At 35.3% G+C, this 19,319-nt stretch overlaps 1 protein-coding gene across 3 annotated transcripts in view; it reads right to left on the bottom strand.

Moving 5' to 3' along the window:
* LOC136030827 (uncharacterized) overlaps positions 1 to 19,319 on the bottom strand; it is a 134,204-nt gene that overhangs the window by 32,940 nt on the left and 81,945 nt on the right. For 2 of the 3 annotated variants that reach the window (XR_010618365.1, XM_065709876.1), the window contains exons 11-12: positions 13,172 to 14,288; positions 1,425 to 2,242 (exon numbers count right to left, since the gene is read on the bottom strand). Coding sequence is in view for 2 of the 3 variants with exons in the window: in XM_065709876.1 (XP_065565948.1) it covers positions 1,425 to 2,242; positions 13,172 to 14,288 (1,935 nt within the window). In the remaining variant the exon portion in view is untranslated. The remainder of the gene's footprint in view (positions 1 to 1,424; positions 2,243 to 13,171; positions 14,289 to 19,319) is intronic. The other variant, XM_065709880.1, reaches the window with a different exon arrangement.

Here is a 19,319-nt window from a genome sequence, read left to right as displayed (position 1 = left end):
CCCCTCCAAATTAACGCAACTGCATTAAACGCACACAGACATTCAAAATCATCTTAGCTTTATAAGAACCATCCGTAGCCGTGATAAATTATGTTAATTAAAATTTTCTAGTCCAAATAACTGATCCACATTCTTAAAACATTTTATTTTCTTTTGATTTTTTGTCAAATCGTTTTTCAAAAAGAGAACAATTTGTCAACATTTCACTTGCGTGTGTGAATAACTTTTGTTTACGGTAGCTTTAAAAATCTTCGAAATTACCACAGACAGGCCTACCCGGCGAATCGGCCTTATTCCGGATTATTCAAGATTTGTTTGTAGGTTGGATTTACATGAAATACACCTTGTTTTGAAAACGCAAAGCACCTTGTTCTAATAGTAACTTCGTAAAAATGTAATAGAAATAAGGGATAGAGATTAACTAACATTTGTTACATATTTCTTATCATCCACTTCAAAAATCCGTTTAAAGTCCTGTTTATTCATCATTTTAAAAATTCTGATAAAGCTTACGAATTAGGCATGTTCTGCGTACTACCTGAGTAAGTAATTTTGTTAGGTCACGTTTTGGTTTTTGTATTTTTGATGAGCAAAAATATCTTCAGCTGTATTAATCAAGTCAGTTTTCTCTATTTAAAATTACCAAAGTAAACAAAGAGAGAAAAAATGTATGATGATACCTATAGAATAAATGACAGACCTTACAATCCGAAAGAAGTCCATGTAAATAGTTTTCCAGAGTACTCTTGTATGTATTTGCAGAAAAATCTGTTAAATGTATTTTTAATTCATTGTATTTGACTAATTCACTAATTCATTAACATAGAGTAATTAAAATTTAGTTGGAGTAAATCAGCTACAGTAAACTGGAGAGCAGCCAAAGAGTTTAGACAAACGTGAACAATCTGAGCTTTATTAACTCCTCCATAAAACTAATTTACAAAACAAATCGGGAAACAGATCAATCGATTCAAACTACTAATACATAGGCATTGCAACATAATTACAGGCCATTAGAAGCTGAAGGCTATGTTTATTTAGGGGACTGAATTAAATTCCAAGTCTATTTACTTTCCTTTTTTGTAGGGCTAACTGACCTCCTTTTATATGAATCTTTCAGAGGCCATCTGACTAGTTAAATATTTACATTTTTTTTAGGTTTAAGCGTCAAAGCCCTTAAATGACTCTTTATTTTGTGCATTCACAAGAGCAATAATAAGAAAAAACTGTTTTTGTCGATGAAACCTAATTACTTTCTTACTTCGGTTTCAATATGGATACTTCAATACAGACATTTTTTCTCCAGTACAAGCTCATTATTCAAGCTGGGCACATGTTTCTTTAATGTTTATAGATTGTTATTTCACTCAGTATTTCATTAGGAGAACGGTAATTCTTAGAAATAACGACTACTTATGGCTTACCATTAGTTCATCCAAACTGGCACTTCTTCTATGTAAAGATTTTGGAGGAAGACTAGGTGGACCTGTGCCACCTTTTCTGGGTGGCAGTTTTGGCGGTGAGTCATATATAGTCTCTTTTCGTTTTTCTGCCGGATTGTGCAACTTATTCTGCCTATTTAATTCTTGGTTTAACCTTTGCATATCAATCCCCTTCTGGGGTCTTGGAGGGGCATCACATTTTGCTTCTTCTGAGCTTTCAAACATTTGGCGTAGACTTTTCAATGGAAGAGCTGGACTTTCATCAACCATCCGTTCTAAAATAGGAACTGGGGATGAATGAAATCTCGCTAAAGCTATTTTATTCTTAACTGGACTTTCGTTTTCAGCTTTGGCCTTACTTTTTAGTACTTCAAAATCTTCTTTCTTCAAATTTCTTTTTGGGACGACATATTTTTCGCTTTGATTCCTCCCACAGTTGGCGGATGAGAAATTCTGCCTTTGACGTTTGGAAACAGTGCCATGATTTTCTAAAAAATCTGGCCCAAAAATTCCTTCCCGCATTGCAGTTCCCGGGTTCCCATCATCCCTCGACAAATAGTTATGTTGCATTTCAAATTCTCCCCATTCGAATTTCGATTGAGAAGAGGAAAAATTATCTCTGTGTCCAGTAATAGGGCTAAAATTTTCCCCTTTCGAATGGCCTGATTCACGTGTTATGTCCTTTGGTTTAGCAAACCAATTGGGATCCCCCGCCAGATCCCATCTCTCATGTTTTGAGGTTGTTGAAACGTCAGATAAGTCTCCCAGATCTGTTTTAGTAATTGGCTTCTTACGATTCCCTATAATAAAATAAAATTATAGGGGATTTAACGTCTAGCCAGAAAACTATAGAAAACTGATAAAAGAGGAAGCTCAAGTTCACGGAAAAAAAAATTAAAGCAATGTAGCGATGAGTCAATGAAAAGGGGATTATCCTTGCCAAACGGGCACAGTAGGCATGTAAAATATTTTTAAGATCATATCCCTAGCTGATTTATAATCTATAATGAATAGCTAAAAAAGCCTATTTAAAAAAATATCGATTAGATCTTAAAAATACATTATAACTAAAGATAAATCAAGTTATATCTAGAAAGCATAATTTTCCTTCTATGACCGTTTGCAGGTCATGAAAAAAGCACAGAAGGGCCACATTCCAAAAATACTCTGTGTTTCGCATGCATATATAATAACTCCCAGAATACATAAGACGTCTAACAACCAAACAAAATAGCCTATAATTTCTCTTTCTGATGGATCTACGAGTAATGCTGTGGATCGTCTATATAGCATGAGCATGGCAAAATTGAGGCTTTCGCCACTTGAACAAGAAACTATAAGTACAAACTCAGTGTTTCCTAGTCTCTTCTAATCTTTTCAACAGTTCTTACTTTTTTTCAAATGAGCATATGATCCTTTCTGATATTTTGAATAACATTCACATAGCTCTGATTTTAAACGGAAAATCACATAATTTTTGCGGATATGTATTAGGTTTCGGTGAAAATGAAAAGGAAATGTTAGGAAGAGGAAGTAAAACAAAAAAGGAAAGCACATTAGCTTTTTAAACAAAGCATTTCAAAGAGGATGGGAATTGGTAAGAGTGGAAACTGGCATAAACATTAAAAAAATACACTAACACTATCTAGCTTCTAGCTTTGGAACTTGAAAAACTCCTTTCTAATGCTTAGTTTTAGCTCTGGATCCATTGCTGAAAGTCGCGTTCAGACCTTACTCAACTACTCTGCAAGAAGTGAAAAGTTTCTTGCCAGCATTCATTCCGTTCGGAACTAGTGTGCACTGGTGGATGTTATTGCATATTTGGGATATTTGTTAGTCGTTTTGTGCTGTTTGAATACTTGCCAGTGAGTCTCTGTTTAATGGATTTTTGATTTGGTTATTAGCCAATCTAGGGGAGATTATTGAATAGTTTTATGATGTCTCTCACGAAGTCGTCGTACATTGATCAAAAACACACTGAGCTTATGACGAAGATTCTTAGCCTGGAAAAGGGGATTGAGGCTTTGCGAAATGGGAATTTGGGCTTAATGAAGAAAATACGGTTCTCAAAGCCGAAATAGTAAATCTGAAAAAGTCTTGTCGTCAAGTTGAATTTGTTTCAAAAAGACAGAACATTGTACTTCATGGCATAACAACTGTTTAAGGTTGTAAGTCAGAAAATGCTGCTTGGGAGTTTCTCGCTGAAATAGGAGTCAATAACGCGAATTCAATGCTATTCGTCAAGTGCTATCGTTTGAATGGAAATAAACCATCAGGGTATAATACTAGGGCAACGTCTAGAACTGCATCAAAAGACGTGACTTTGGCTAATTTAACACACGAAGACGCTACTATGAAAAATTTTGGTAAACTGAAAGGATCTGAAAAATGCATCACTTCTGATCTCCCACGTGAATTGGCACGCCGTAGAAAATAACTGTTATCTTTCGGCTATAATCTGCGTAAGTCTTCTGATACTTCAACAAAAGTTGCCGAAACCCGAGTAATAACGAAAGCGATTATTGTAGGGATTGAAGCAAAAAAGTCTTCAAAGAGTTAGACTTGGTTACGAATTGAGGACTCGTGTTTCGATCCCTTTAAACTATCTAGTTATACAGCCTTCATTGTTAGCTTCCCCCGATGTGTCAGTCAGAGGTGATGAGTAATATGTGTGATTTGCTCATTTTTTAGTGATTTGTTTGATGTAAGTTAGCTATTTTTTTTTCTTTTCGTAAGTTATGATATATAAATTTTTTCCTGAATTAGGAGATTTAGTTATGTTTTCGTTGTTTTTCATTTTGTATACAAGTTTTTTCTTATCCAAGTTATCTGTTTTTGGCCTTTATTTTTTCTGTTTCAGTTTTTTATTTCTCAAAATGTGACTTCATCGTTCTGTTTGCCTAGTTGCTGTACACATGTCATTGTTATGAAGATACCAAGCTGGGTAGTGAGTGGCGCGTCAGGGATCATAGTTTGTATGTATTTTGAATTTGTCTGACTCTAGTCCAGGTGGCATCTACTCCTTGGGTGAGTGACTATTTCATCTTCAAAACAACCCAATTGATGTTCTTAGTTTGATAAATAATTCAGTAGGTTAGTCTAATAAATCACCATCAAATCCCCATTTTTGAGTTAGTGGTAAGTATGTATTGGATTTAGATCGAGTATGGTAGATTCTCTGCGCTTCAGCTTAATGTTCAGAATCTTTGTTCTTTGTTTGACGAGTTGAAAAATATAGTGCGTAGTGGCCACCCTGACTTCATTGGTCTTTGTGAGACCTTCCTTGATTCGAAAAACGAATCTCTATTGCATCTCCCTGGTTACAAGACGGAATATTTGAATCGAAGTAGGATGGCTAAAGGTGGCCTTGCTGTTTATGTTTCGGAATATCTTCCGTACTCTGTCAGACATGATCCGTCAAGAAATGAAGAAGGAATTTTTGAAACCATATTTATTGAGATTAAAACTCAGGCTAAAATTTTGATTGTTGGTAATATATACCGGTCTCCTAGTTGGTCTGTTCCCTCTTCCCTTCAGATTCTTGATGAGGTCTTGGAAATAATCCAACTTCATTCATGTGAATTTGTCATCATGAGTGACTTCAACCTTAATTTATGTGACCGGAGGTCATCCTCGTCCTTGGATTTTCTTTCAACAATGCTCGCTTGTGGAACTTTTCCTTCTGCATGCATTCAAACTCGCATAACTGACATTACCGTTTCTTTGCTTGATAATATTCTTAAAGTTTTATCCATCTATTATTTTTCTGATTCGTTGCCCAGGAGGAGCCAAGGAGCTGGTTTTTGTTCTTTCAAATTTAATGATCAGGGTTTTGCATCTTCGTAGGTCACGGTTGGCGGGTCATTCGTGGAGTATTTCTGAAAACAAACCTGACATAGATTCTTTGTTTAATTCATTTTATGATTCTTTGAAAGAAGTTACCTTGGATACATATGATGTACCCCAGTTGAATCCAGCATCGAAAAGAACAGCCCTTTTGAATCCTTGGATAACTCCTTGACTCCTTAAAAGTTGGAGGAAGAAAAATAATCTTTGGAAGGCTTACAGGTGCTCTATATCATTTTCGTGTGATTCTCTGTCCCTTCAAGTATTGTGATTGACGGCAAAAATACAGAGGGTGAGCTAAAAGTTCAAGATGCATTTACTTCCTGTTTTGCTAATATCGGCAAAACTAGAGCCTCTTCTGTAAATCCTTCCTCTTCTCTACCTGATTTTAGGTCTTACCTTGGACCTCCTTGTCCTAAATCAATGGGATTAGAACCTGTCTTTGAAGCTGAAATATCCAGAATTGTCAATGATTTGAGAGGTTTTTCATCCTCTGGCCCAGACCGCATTCCAACTAAGGTTGTCAAGTTCATTCTTCCTGTCATCGTGTGTGCCCTCACGAGACTTCTCAATCTTTCTTTTGAAAATGTTGCCTTTCCAAGTGCTCTAAACTGTGCACGTGCTATTATCCTTTTTAAAGGTGGTTGATTCTGCAAATTATTGTCCCATACCTCTTTTATCAGTGTTTAGTGAAATTTTTGAAAAAGCTATGCTTTCTCGACTTCTTGAGTTTCCTAATTCTAAACACTTTTTTCATGATTTCATGATTTAGGGCGAAACTCTCAACTGAGCATACATGTGCAGCTCTCTTGAATTATTCATATTCAGCTCTTGACTCTGGTTGACCTTCTGATCTTGACCTGCTGCTCTTTTTCTTGATGTTCGAAAAGCATTTGACCCATTAACACATAAGATTCTTCTTTTGAAACTTTCACGTATTGGTATAAGAGGGAATACTTATTCGTGGTTTCTATCATATTTATCTGGTCGAGTCATCTCAGTTGATCCGCCCTTTTCTAACTCTTTTAGAATAGAGTTTAGCGTTCCACCAGGACCTGTCATTGGGCTGATACTCTTTTTAATCTACGTCAATGACCTTATTAATGCGGCTAAAAATTTAAACCTACCATTTGCTGGCGTCTTTGTCAATCATATCCGTCGCTATTTGTGACAGGAGTCTGTCCTTACCAAAAACACTTATTGCTTTTGCTGATGAAAGTATTCTTGGCTTAACTGGTAGAACTGAATCTGATCTTCGTTCAAGGATGGTAGCCCTTTTTGAAAGAGTTATCCAGTGGTTTGATGTAAACTATCTTGCCTTAAATGTCGGAAAGTTATGTTTTCTCATTTTCTCCAGAGTCTCAAAGGCTTGCCCTGACTTAAATGAAATACACGTATCAAGAGGTTCTCTAAGTAGACCTAAGGATCGTTACATTCGATTTCTAGGCATGTTGATTGACGAAAATCTTTCGTTCAAGCATCATATTGACCTGATTAAAACGAAAGTCTCTAGGAATCTCGGAATCCTTAGAAAGCTCAGATACTTATTTCCAGGGTCGATTCTTAGAATTTGGCTCTGCAGCCTAGTTCAGTCTTATTTTTCATATTGTTCTGTTATTTGGATGTGAGCTTTTCCCTCGTCTCTGAAGCCACTTTCAAAACTTTATGATAAAGCAAGGACTCTTATTCAGGAAGCTAACCGCTCTTCACTTAAACCCTTGCTTGATTTGAAATCTCTCTATTTTTTTCTTGTTCTTCTTTCATTTTTTTTACAGTTGCACGGTCATCTTCCTGCTGTCCTATGTAATAATACATATTTTGTTTCTGATCAATCGACTTATCATCTCCCCACTTCCAACAATTTACTGGTTTCAAAACTTTATGATAAAGCAAGGACTCTTATTCAGGAAGCTAACCGCTCTTCACTTAAACCCTTGCTTGATTTGAAATCTTTCTATTTTTTTCTTGTTCTTCTTTCATTTTTTTTACAGTTGCACGGTCATCTTCCTGCTGTCCTATGTAATAATACATATTTTGTTTCTGATCAATCGACTTATCATCTCCCCACTTCCAACAATTTACTGGTTTCAAAACTTTATGATAAAGCAAGGACTCTTATTCAGGAAGCTAACGGCTCTTCACTTAAACCCTTGCTTGATTTGAAATCTCTCTATTTTCTTTCTTGTTCTCCTTTCATTTTTTATAGCTGTACGGCCATCTTCCTGCTGTCCTATGTAATAATATACCTTTTGTTTCTGATCAATCGACTTATCATCTCCGCACTTCCAACAATTTACTGGTTCTTCACATTCCATCAGTGAGGTCTGACTTCAACCCTCTGACAGCTTGCAACAGGATATGGAACACGCTCCCAGAGTTCGTGCGCAGCTGCCACTCGTTTGGTATGTTCAAAAATTGTGTTAGAGATTTTCTAGCTAGTAATTTCTTTTTTTATTCCCATTTCCCTTGGAGTTGGTGTCTCTGGATTGAGTTAAATATTTAATTGAGTTGGTGAAATCATGTGCTACCCCGTACCTAGCTTGTGGAGCCTTATGGGGAGAGTGTCATGAAGTAATTTTTTGTTTATGAAATTTACTGTTAAATAAATAGCTTAGAACTCAGAACTCTCACGTCTGCAACTGTACTGTAGACCCAAATCAGTCGAAGCTTCTAAATAGTTAAATGAGCTTGTTGTCATTTATATATTAAAGTATTTGTCAATGCACGTAGTTTATAATATCGTCAATTTGAAAAAAATTTCCAGGAAAATCTTTCCAAATAATAATAAAAAGCAATATTAAAAACCTAACACGAGTACAAATAAAGTCAAATAACATGTCGAACAGATATGAATATTAAAAACTAAATTTCACCTCAAGGGAGCAGATATAGAAATGAATAATCACATGTGCTTGAATTAAGTATTCAAGTTCCTTTATATGAATGTTATCATATCTTTAATTTGAAAAATCCTTACTAACAGAAAAGTAAAGAGGAATATTAAAACTAAAAAAGACCATAAATAAGTTTAAAAGACATTTCAAATTTTAAACAGCAGAAATCGCTATGAATGAATAAATGAAACAAAGTAAAAACGTCAGTAAGAGTGATTGTACTGCCCCTTTAAAACCTCCTAAGACAAGAATGTCATTTACAATTCACTGACAATAAAATATATTTCAAACAGTTTTTCTTTTTTCATTGCAACATAGAAAAATATGGAAACTGCTCAACATTCTGGGAATCCTTTTAGTTATATATCATTATACTTTTAACAATTGCCTCAAACATTTAACAATTTGCCTCAAAGCCTCAAATGCAATTATTTTGTGAAATATTTTTTACACTGTAACCTTTTTTAGCAGTGTGGTTTTCATTTTTTTTTGGTGATATGATAAATAAATTTTCCATGAAGGAGGGGATTTCCAGCATGATATGAAAAACAATTAGAAACTAAATAAAAATAAGTCTTTTTCCAAATGAAAATAGGTTAAGGAGAGTTTTTTAGGCAGAACTACCCTATGGAAATTTTTCTGGGGTTATTTTTATCGAGAATGGAATTGTCTAATGGGATTTTACACAGGAGGAACTTTCCATAAAGGAATTCTTCGAGGGAGAGGTGTATTTCCCGGAATTATTTGAAAGAAAATCAAAAAATCGGAATTTAGGTTGAAAACACGTTTTTTCATCTGAAAGTAAGGAGAAACTTTAAAACTTAAAACAAACAACAATTGTCCCGCAAGCGATGGAAGTTGTCCCCTCCTTAATACCTAGATCTTCACGCTAAATTTTAACTTTTTGTCCCAGTAAATGAAACGCTTAGCCAACAACGACGAATTGGCTAGATTTTTTGCATTCTGAAATGCTGTCAGATAAGGTTTTTTGTTTTTTTTTGTTGCTTTTTTTTTGGGGGGGGGGACGTAGTAATCCCTCCTCTTATAAATTATGATTTTTATTCGTTTTTAGCTTTAACGTCATTTCGTTTGAAAATACATTTTAATTTGTATAAGCATCAGAATGGGGAAAAAAAAAATAAGAAGTGGCGTTTCCTATGCCGTACTTGAGATTAAATAAAAAATTTAATTTTATTTTGGGTCAGGTCTTAGAAAATGATGTTTTCTCTACAGAATTTGACTGATTTTTATCAAAATAAAATAAAATGCAAGTCTTTCTGCAAATCTAATCCAAAGGAAAAAGAACACCCTGTTTATTTAGAGATACCTCTAAGCAATAAACCACGGGTAATTCTTTCACTTACCCGCAAAAAATTGCTCTTATAGAAAAAAAACCTTCAATTTCATGAATAGGAGTTTAAACATAATTTGGAACAAACAAATAAATTCTAGTTAGTCGTTTATTCTGTATTTTAACTTCTTTTCCATTGATGAGGTTCTCCAGATTTGAAGACGAAATATTTTTTTTTTAGTCTTTTTTATCCACTGTCTCAAGTAAACGTTCTACTTATTGTTTACATATTTCTATAATTTTGCCTTGTTAGGTAATAATTGTATTTATTCTGTTTTTTTTTATAGATGGCCATTAACATCTTCTCCATGACTAAATCAATAAAAAAAAAAAGTTTTTTTAAATGAAAGTAATGAGCGACAGTAAAACTTAAAACGAACAGAAATTACTCCGTATATGAAAGGGGCTTTTCCTCCTCAATGCCTCCCTCTGTACGCTAAAGTTTGACTCTTTCTCTTAGCTGTACTTTTTAAAAAAGGAAAAAACTTTAGCGTAAAGAGCGGGGCGTTGAGGAAGAAAAGCCCCTTTCATATACGGAGTAATTTCTGTTCGTTTTAAGTTTTAATGTCGCTCCTTACTTCATTTAAAAAAACTTGTTTTTTTTTATTTAATTTCTGGATGTTTTTTAATTCATGCATGTTTTGATCTTGGCTCTCCGCACATAAATAATTAAAACGAAATTTGCATATTAATTTTCTTTTTGGCTAACTGGCTTTCTCATAGTTTTAATCGGAAGATTTTGAGAAGAAAGGAGAGAGGGAGGAAGCCTAGCTGCCCTCTAATTTTTTGATTACTTAAAAAGGCAACTAGAACTTTTAATTATTTTACGAACATTTTCATTAGTAAAAAATATACTTAATTTACGAATTAAGTTACGTAACGAACTTCTATATTCGTATATTTTTATTGCGTATATGAGGGAGTTCACCCCTCGTCAATAACTCGCTCTTTACACTAAAGCTTAAATTCTGTCCCAATTCCTCAAGAATGACCCTTGAATCACAAAGGCCGTAGAATAAATAGTTATATTTATTCTACGTAATACCTCGCGTAAAGAGCGAGGTATTACGAGGAGGTAAACCCCTCATATGTGCAATAATTTCTCCTCGTTTTAAGTTTTAATGCTGCTCCTCACTTTCAGTAGAAAAAACTTCTAATATTTATTTTTTCTTTTTTTTTAAATAATGCGAAAAAAATTCTGCGCCCCCTTCATTGAAAGTCTCTTCCCCCATGAGAAGTTTTTCCATGGAAAGATCCTCCCACGTAACCCCCCACCTCAACTCTCCCTCCCAAACCAAAAAAAATCCCCCTGAAAACGTCCGTACACTTCCCAGTAACCATTACTATATGAAAACACAGGTCAAAGTTTGTAACTTGCAACCCCTCCCAGGGAGATTGTGGGGTAGTAAGTCGTCCCCAAAGACATAGTTATTAGGTTTTTTGACTATGGTGAATAAAATGGCTATCTCAGAATTTTGATCCGGTGACTTTTTGGGAAAAAATGAGCCTGGGAGGGGGCCTAGGTGCCCTCCAATTCTTTTGGTCGCTTAAAAAGGGCACTAGAACTTTTAATTTCCGTTAGAATGAACCCTCCCGCGATATTATAGGACGACTGGGTCGATACGATCACCCCTGGGAAAAAAAAACAACAAATAAACACGCATCCGTAATTTGTCTTCTGGCAAAAAATGCGAAATTCCACATTTTTGTAGATCGGAGCTTGAAGCCTCTACAATAAGGTTCTCTGATACGCTGAATCTGACGGTGTGATTTTCGTTAAGATTGTATGACTTTTAGGGGGTGTTTTCCCCTATTTTCTAAAAAGAGGCGAATTTTCTCAGGCTTGTAACCTTTGATAGGTCAGACTAATCTAGATGAAAGTTATATATTTGAGATCAGCATTAAAATGCAATTTTTGATGTAGCTATTGTTATCAAAATTCCATTTTTTTCAGTTTTGGTTACTATTGAGCCGGGTCGCTCCTTACTACAGTTCGTTACCACGAACTGTTTGATAAGTACGCAAAGTATCTCTGGAAAAATAAATGAGTAGTTTATGTTGCAGCTTCCTATTCTTTTTATTTTTCTTTCCATGACGTAGAGCTTTTTCCCAGTCTAGAAGGAAAGACTTTCTATAAAATTAGATAAATCGTTCTAATTTTATTGTTCTTCGCATTACTCAGAGACTCAATATTTTATTGTTTTGGAAGACGGAGGTGATTTTTCGAATTTTCAAGAAATCTGGAAATTCTTATTGTCAGTAAATACGTTGAAAGATTAAAAGATTTTAATATTAATATATTGGAATAGCATTTTTCAGCAGAGTAAATTAAGATCTTGGGACTACAATTTTAATAAGAATCGAGTAAGTAGGCAAACTAATTTAATCGCTAAGCAGATAATTCTTGACCAATCTAATTGGTGAATGGTCTTTCATTTATTCTGGCTTGGTTTTTTGTTTGCTTTATTCAGTGTTTCTTTTACTCTGTTTTAAGTTTACTCCAAAAGTTTTTTTTCCCTTTTTTAGTGCTGATGACGGCTCTGGGAAGGTCTTGCCGAAATATCAGTTTTTGTCCTTTTCGTTTCTATTCTGTCTACTGGCTGATATTACCCTCATTTTTTTCGGCTGTTCAATTATATTATTTGTGTTTTCTTGTTTGTCATAGGTCATATCCCAAGGGGGGATTCACATACCCATCAGCAAAATGGAAAAACCAAAAAGGGACAACTTGGTCACCACTTATCAGGGATTTAAGTGAAGTCAAAATATTTGGGCTTTTTAGTCTATCTTATTAACTGTTTCAAGTAAAAGTTTTACTTATTACTTACATAATTCTATATTGTGCTTTGTTAGGGATTAATTGCATTTTGTTTAGTTTTTTTTATTGACGGTCACTCACATCTTTTCCGTCACTTTTAAGTTCACTAAGTCTCTCTGTAAAAATAAATAAGTAATTTGTATGACACCTCTCTATTATTTTTATTTATTTTTCAATGTCGTAGAGCTTTTTTCCAGTCTAGAAGGAAAAGCTTTCTAGGAAATTAGACAATTCCTTCTGATTTTATTATTTTACACATTTCTCAAAGACCCAACATTTTTCTTTTTTTTCTTTTTTTAGGAGGGTAGAGACTGCGTGTTCTCGTGCAGTTTTCAGCTATATTTATATTAACAAAAGGATTCACAATAATTCTAGAAAATACGCATTTTAAAGTTTATTTCTACCATGCCATTTTTCCACTTGTCATTTTCCTGCTGTCCATCGACTTCCATAAAACGGAAATTTTACCGCCTTTTGGAGAAATTCTCCTTTATCCATCTACTGAATAATACTTTTGGAATTTGCTTGGAAGTTAATTTCTATATTAAAAGTAAAATTAATAGGGGTCAGAAACAAGCAGAAAAAAAAAATGTTTGGCTCGGCGAATGGATAGATTTTAAACCAATGATTCTAATGATATGAGTACCGTGTCTTTTTATTGTAAGCTGCAGATGCCTACTTGTCCCCAAATTGCTCGTTTCATGGGGAATATAAGCCTTAACTTAAAAATTGTGTTGCAAGTTTCGAACGTCTTTTTTGTTACAAATCAAAATAATATTAGACAGTTATAATAAGAAAAATATTATACTTTTTTACTTACCCTTTTTTCTTATGTCCAGAGTGCCAGGGTTTTTAATTCCGGACTTTTTCAACGTTGCAAATCCAGTATTCATATTGAAAAGATCATTTCCAATTTCTAATTCATCCCCACCAGGCAATACTCGACTTAAACTTTTTACTGACTTGCAGGTGCTTCCTGTCGAATCACATCCTTCAAAGGCAGCCTCAGAAGTTTGACATTTATTTGGCGCTTCTTTTACTAGCTGTGCTACTTTTGAAGTTGCAGCTTCGGTAGTGCTGGCTGTCGGATCAGATTTTTGGAAGGCAGCTTTAGAAGTTTGCAATTTCCTAGGCACCTCTTTCATTCGTTGTGTTACTTTTGACTCACTTCTTTCTGGTTTTGTTTTGAAACTTTTGACAACAGTTATTGATGGTGTTTCGAAGGGCCTTCGCGGTCTATCTAAACTGTCTGGTTCAAACCAGATTTTTTTCTGGAACTGTTTGCATCCTATTGATTCGGACTCACTATCACTAGATAGCTTTGGTACTTTAGACTCAGCATCAGAGAGGATGACGTCCACTTCATTCGCACTACCTCTCATAATTGTCATAGTTGTATAAGTCGATTTTTCAACCATTAGAGGCTTTGCTGGTGTGGCTTCTGTCTGCATAAGACAAGTCACTCCTTCCGTTTTGTCACATACTCTCTCAGCAGGCTTCATGTGCTCAGGCTGAGTCTCAGATATTTTTAGCATGTCATACAGGGGTTGTTTTTTCATATTAACAAATGTTGCTCGAGTTGAAGGTCTAGAATCATTTTGCTGCTCTATCTCAGCTTTCTTACCCTCTTCATTTTCATCTTTCTTTTTGAAAAGTGACCCGTATATTGATTCTATTGATGGATTTGTATATAATGATCGGGACATTGATATATCATTTTTATCGTTTTCATTCCTTTCTTCGTCTTTAGAAAGAGATTTTTTCACTCTATCAAGAGTGGATGTTAAGTTTTTCTTTATGCTTCCGTATGCTGTGTCTTTTTCTTTGATGAGTTTTTTCTTACGAGGAATATATATTGGTTGGTTGCTTTCATCTGTATTTGATTTATTTTGGCTTGAATCAGAAGCGTCTCCATTTGCACCACTGTCTGTGGAACCCTGAAAACAAATATAAAACAGTTTTTTTTTGCAAATCTGTAAATAAGCATATTTAGCAAGAGTAATCACACTGATACCTTGTCCACATACAGGCAGAGCAGATTCAAGGAGAGCTACTGTCTATGGATGCCTCAAACTAAAAATCAGTTTCACATATTTGTGTTGTGAGAGCTACACTTCGGTTTTGTCGTCTTTTTTTTTTTTTTTTTGTTCCTAGCACCCCGATTTCAGCTTTTTCCTAGAAAGTGGTAAGGGTCTAACCTCTGCGGTTTTTACGGAAAGTGTGAACCTTAGGCCGGATTGATGGATATGACTTTGCATTTTGGAAAACTTCGTAGAACTCTTGCCTGGGGCCAAAAAGGATGGTTTTTGCTTGTACTTGAGCCAGAGCCTATATTGTGTGATGTGACTTGGAGTTTTATAGCCTATGTCAGAAAAAAACGTCTGAAGTTGTGCAGTCAAACTTTCCTTTCATCAAACCATGTTTTGTTTTCGAGTGGAAAGCTCCATTCTAGCAGGCAAGCAGGCAGGCATCAGTTTCAAATTGAAAAAGGACTAAAATCTAAAAGTGTTAAATATATGCGGCAGTTGCCCGACCCCCCAGCCAATATATCTTCTTTGAGTGATAAATAGAAAAAATTATAGAAACCAAAAGTGGGGACCGAAAATGCTGCCATCTATTGTTTCTACTCATTTCTGTTTGTGATTTCAGCTGAGTTTACTATTCGGTTTTTTCGTACTTGGGATTGCGGTGATGAAATGGTATCAGATGTGCCTCATAAAATTTAAAAATTCTCTCATTGCTCAAGAAATTAGAGTTTATCCTTTGCTACTTTCAAAGTGATGACGTTAGAAACTTGGCCGACGGCAACAAAGTCAACTTTTGAACTAAGACAGTTAGATCTTTTTTTCGATGGCAATCGATGGCTCTTGATGAGTTCGTATATGTCATCTATTTTTTGGTAGAAAAATATCTTCATGAGTTATACCAGTTTGAAAGTTTCAAGGGGTTGACAACTTCAGTAGTAAGGTACACACTGAAACCAAAAATTGGCCGATACCAACTGTGAGACACATAGGGGATTTTGAAGCAACAATCGGATTTCAACTCATAATGATCTTCGGCAATGAGGTGTTCACACCTTTTGCTAGTTGGTGTATCTATTATTTGTTTCCGGTGTATTTGATGGTAAGACCAATTTGGTTTCAGTGGTAAGATATGTAGGGGACTTTTAAGTCATAATCGGCTGTTAGGCTACAATCATGTTCAGCTATGAGGGGGTTTGCTGGTTCCAATTAGGGAATTGCAGCTTTTGCGAGTTAATGTACCTAGTATTTATTTTGAGATCCTTACAGATTAACAACTTCAACGTTTAATCGAAGCATGGAAACAAAACGAAAGTGTTGCTGTTGCAACACTTTCACGTTGACTTCACGTTGCCCATGCACCGTAGATGTCGTTTAACCTGAGAATGATTTCGCCTAAACTAAAATTTTTTTGAAGTCTGTGCTCTTCTACGAGCTAAAAAGTTCGTTGAATCTGTCTTTATGTAAGAGCTACTTATCCGGAACTCATATAACTTCGCTGTTTTTTTTTCTTTTTTTTGCCAGAGCTACCCTTAAAAGCTTACTGAAGTAGCAGAGCACCACATTACCACAAAATGCTGAGCCTTGCCTCCATTGAACTTTATTCCCCTTTGCACTTGTTCACAGCGGTGAGACCCAAAAGTGGTTTATCGATAATGGTAAAAGATCATACTGGAAAATTTGAAAAATTGATTCCAAGGTGCTTGAAAGTCATCTTTATTTTAGTGAGAGCTACTTAATATCAGAGATACAAAAAATCTTTTTTAGCTTCCCTCTTATAAATTTGGTCATGTTTTATGATCTTTTTCAAAAATATTTTTCAATTAGGAAAATGTTTTTTTTTAAATAGGATAGAATTGAAAAAAGAGACAGATTCGAATACCAATCTAGAATTTGTAATGCATACGATTATTGCAGCGAGTGCATTAGAAATTTATCCATAATCACATATCTTATGAACTATGCACAGTATGCATATTTTATTTCACAAAGACTATTAAACAATCTACATCTTTAATATACTTCTATTTTGTTTTTGACCCCACCCCCTCCCAAAATAATATTGCCCGACTCATAAAAACATAACAAAAATAAAAAGAAACTAATTTTTTATGTGTTTTTTGAAGTTGTTGTCCCTCTTCCTCGAAAAAATCCTTTTTTAACCATTCCCCGAGATAAAATCTAGATGGGGCCCTGCTTTGCAGAGATAATAATAGTTGGTTTTCATTTCAACCCGCCAACTTTAAATTTGTTGACAAGTCTTTGTCTTACAGGATCGCCACCGTATATGGAATCGAAACTCATTGCCATCATTATTTCAGGGAGATTTGTAGCTGATGAGGATTCCTTCAGCCAACATGTGTTAGTGTCAGCCTGTCTTGTTCTTGATCTTTCCCGGGGACACTTCTATCCCTTTACTACTGAGCCGAAATCGGTGATCTTAGCCTAAGGGCAAGTATGTGAGTAAAAGCACGGAAGATACATCTTGCCATCGAAGTTAGCACATCTTGATCTGCCCCAAAAGAAGTTGAAGTTTCAAGTTTCAAAGAATATTTTCGCTATGTATTATGTAATACCGTCGTAAGGGAGGTGTTATTGATGTTAAAAGTAAAGATCACCATCGAGCGAATTTGAGGAGTGATTTGAATCGAGCGAACTCCAAGAAAAGTTGAATATGTGGTGTTAAATAAGAACTAGATAATTATATAGCCATTGGCCTTGTTCCTATACGAAGCAAATTACTTAGCATTATTATGCTAATTATACTAAGTTATACTTTAGATAAAGTTTAGAGAAATATCTCTATTATGTTTCAGCGCCCCACTAGCGGTGACAGAAAAAAAAAAAAACAAAGGAAGAAAGAGACAAATCACTGCGTCCCATGTGAAAAAGTTATTTTCCTTATTGCTTCAGTTGGACAACTGTTCTACTAAATGGAATTTTTCGCTATGACAATTCCAATGGTGTAGTTTTCATTTCACTCCGACACCTCTTCATAGGGTTTTAGGCTATTTTTCAGAGCTCCCATACATTTGTGTTCACAATAAATTTTTATCATTAAAATTAGTCGAAATAACACTTGCTTATCAGCTTCAATGGTGATTCTGCCTCCCTTGAAAATTTTTCAATTTTCTGTTAGTTTGGTCTAGGGTTATCTTTCTATTAGGTTGCCCTTGAGGAGCCAACTGTGATACCCACAGCCAGTATAGCAGTTGCGCAAATATTTTCCAAAAGCAATACATAGCTAGCGTCGCGACATTAATTGACGCTGTGTCAAAACCAGACACATTTATCATAGGTAAGTATAGGTAAAACAGAAATTTCTGTTTCCACTCCCGGAGTAGAGCCAAGATCTTTCCGCGCTAATTGGCTGTGGGAGTGCCGGAGGTTAACGCCTAGTCTAAAGATGTGTGTTGGAATCAACTATGGGCAAGATACGACTCCACGCAACTTGTGTCTGTATAGACGGTGGTGATACCAAATAAGTACGTTAAAGTGTCAGAGCTATACACGGGAACAAAATTGCTGCCTTTAAGGCAGGAAATGAGGTTAGTAACTGCTTTAGTGATGAATTAGTAATGGGGCAGGGTTGTGTCCTTTCTACGTTTACGAGCATTAGTTTGATGGTATTTGTCCTAAAAACACGACAAAGGCTGTACGAGAGCATGGAATCAAATGGAGAGGAGGTAAAACTCTCCGAGAGTTGAATTATGCAAATAATCTGATTGTCCTAGACGTAGCAAAATGAACGAATTTTGAAGGTTTTGAGAGTTTAGGGTGCAAGAACAGGTTTGATAATTAATAATAAAAAACTAAGCCACTTAGACTAGGAGTAAACAAAGATGAGGAGGTGATGTTAGGTAACGAGAAAATCAATAAAATGGATAGCTTCACTTGCCTGGGCATCATCTTTAACAAAGATGACGGATTCAGTGAAGATGTAAAAACTCGAATAGCCGAGCTCCAGAGTGTCTTTTTTCACAGTTGATTGAAGAACAAATTGGAAGAATAGGAAGATAAGTCTACGAACCAAATTTAGAATATTGGAAGCTACAGTAGTAATAGCGGTCAAGTATGATTCTGAAAAGTGGATGCTTTAAAGGCAGAGAAAGTGTTATTAAAGTTTTCCCAAAGGAACAATTTATGAAAATTTTGGGTACCAGTTTGACTAATCAGTTGTTAAATAGCGACCTTTCAGAAAAACAAACTTTAATCCCACTTTCTAGGGTTATGACCAAAGAAAGACTGAGATGAATATGATACTTTTTACGCTTAAGGCCATGATTAAGTGAACAAACGGAACTTGAAAATCCCATGTTAGAATTGAAAATTTATATTTGAAAGTGCTCAAGTTTTCATTGGCGGAAGATACCGCTATTAATATCAGGCCGTAGCTTCTCAAAGATTCTACAAAATGTTTGCTAGGATTTTGCTCTGTTTCCTCTAATTGCTTAGAAATCTTAGAAAATGTCTAGCTCTTTTTACAAGTGTACTCTATAAAGGATATTACTTTTAGAGTGAAATCGGTACTATCATGAGCAGAAGAAAATAACCTGTAAGGTGATTGCAACCATTTTTCGATGTATTTTCCTGTTTTCGAACAGTCCCATAGAATATTTTCAGCTACCTGAAATTTTTACAAGTTTTTACGAGAAAGAATAGTTTCAGATCACCGATAACAACCCTAGAGACCAGAATGACAAGCTGGTATAATTAACCTGCTATTTCCACCAATGAATAAGTGCTATTTGAAGTAATATTGAAAATCGACGGTCTTTAGAGAATTGAGAGACAGAAGGCGACCCTAACTTCAATTTTGAATCTCGATGTTTTCAAGTTCACTTAATCACGGCCTTAAGGATAAAGAGGACAAATTACCAAATCTTTTGTCTTTGAACCATCCATCTGCGGTTAAACAAAAGTCAATTCCGCCCAAAAGGGTTG

Source organism: Artemia franciscana, chromosome 1 (assembly GCF_032884065.1).
Source record: "Artemia franciscana chromosome 1, ASM3288406v1, whole genome shotgun sequence".
Classification (NCBI taxonomy): domain Eukaryota; kingdom Metazoa; phylum Arthropoda; class Branchiopoda; order Anostraca; family Artemiidae; genus Artemia; species Artemia franciscana.
This window is presented reverse-complemented; position numbering and strand designations above follow the sequence as displayed.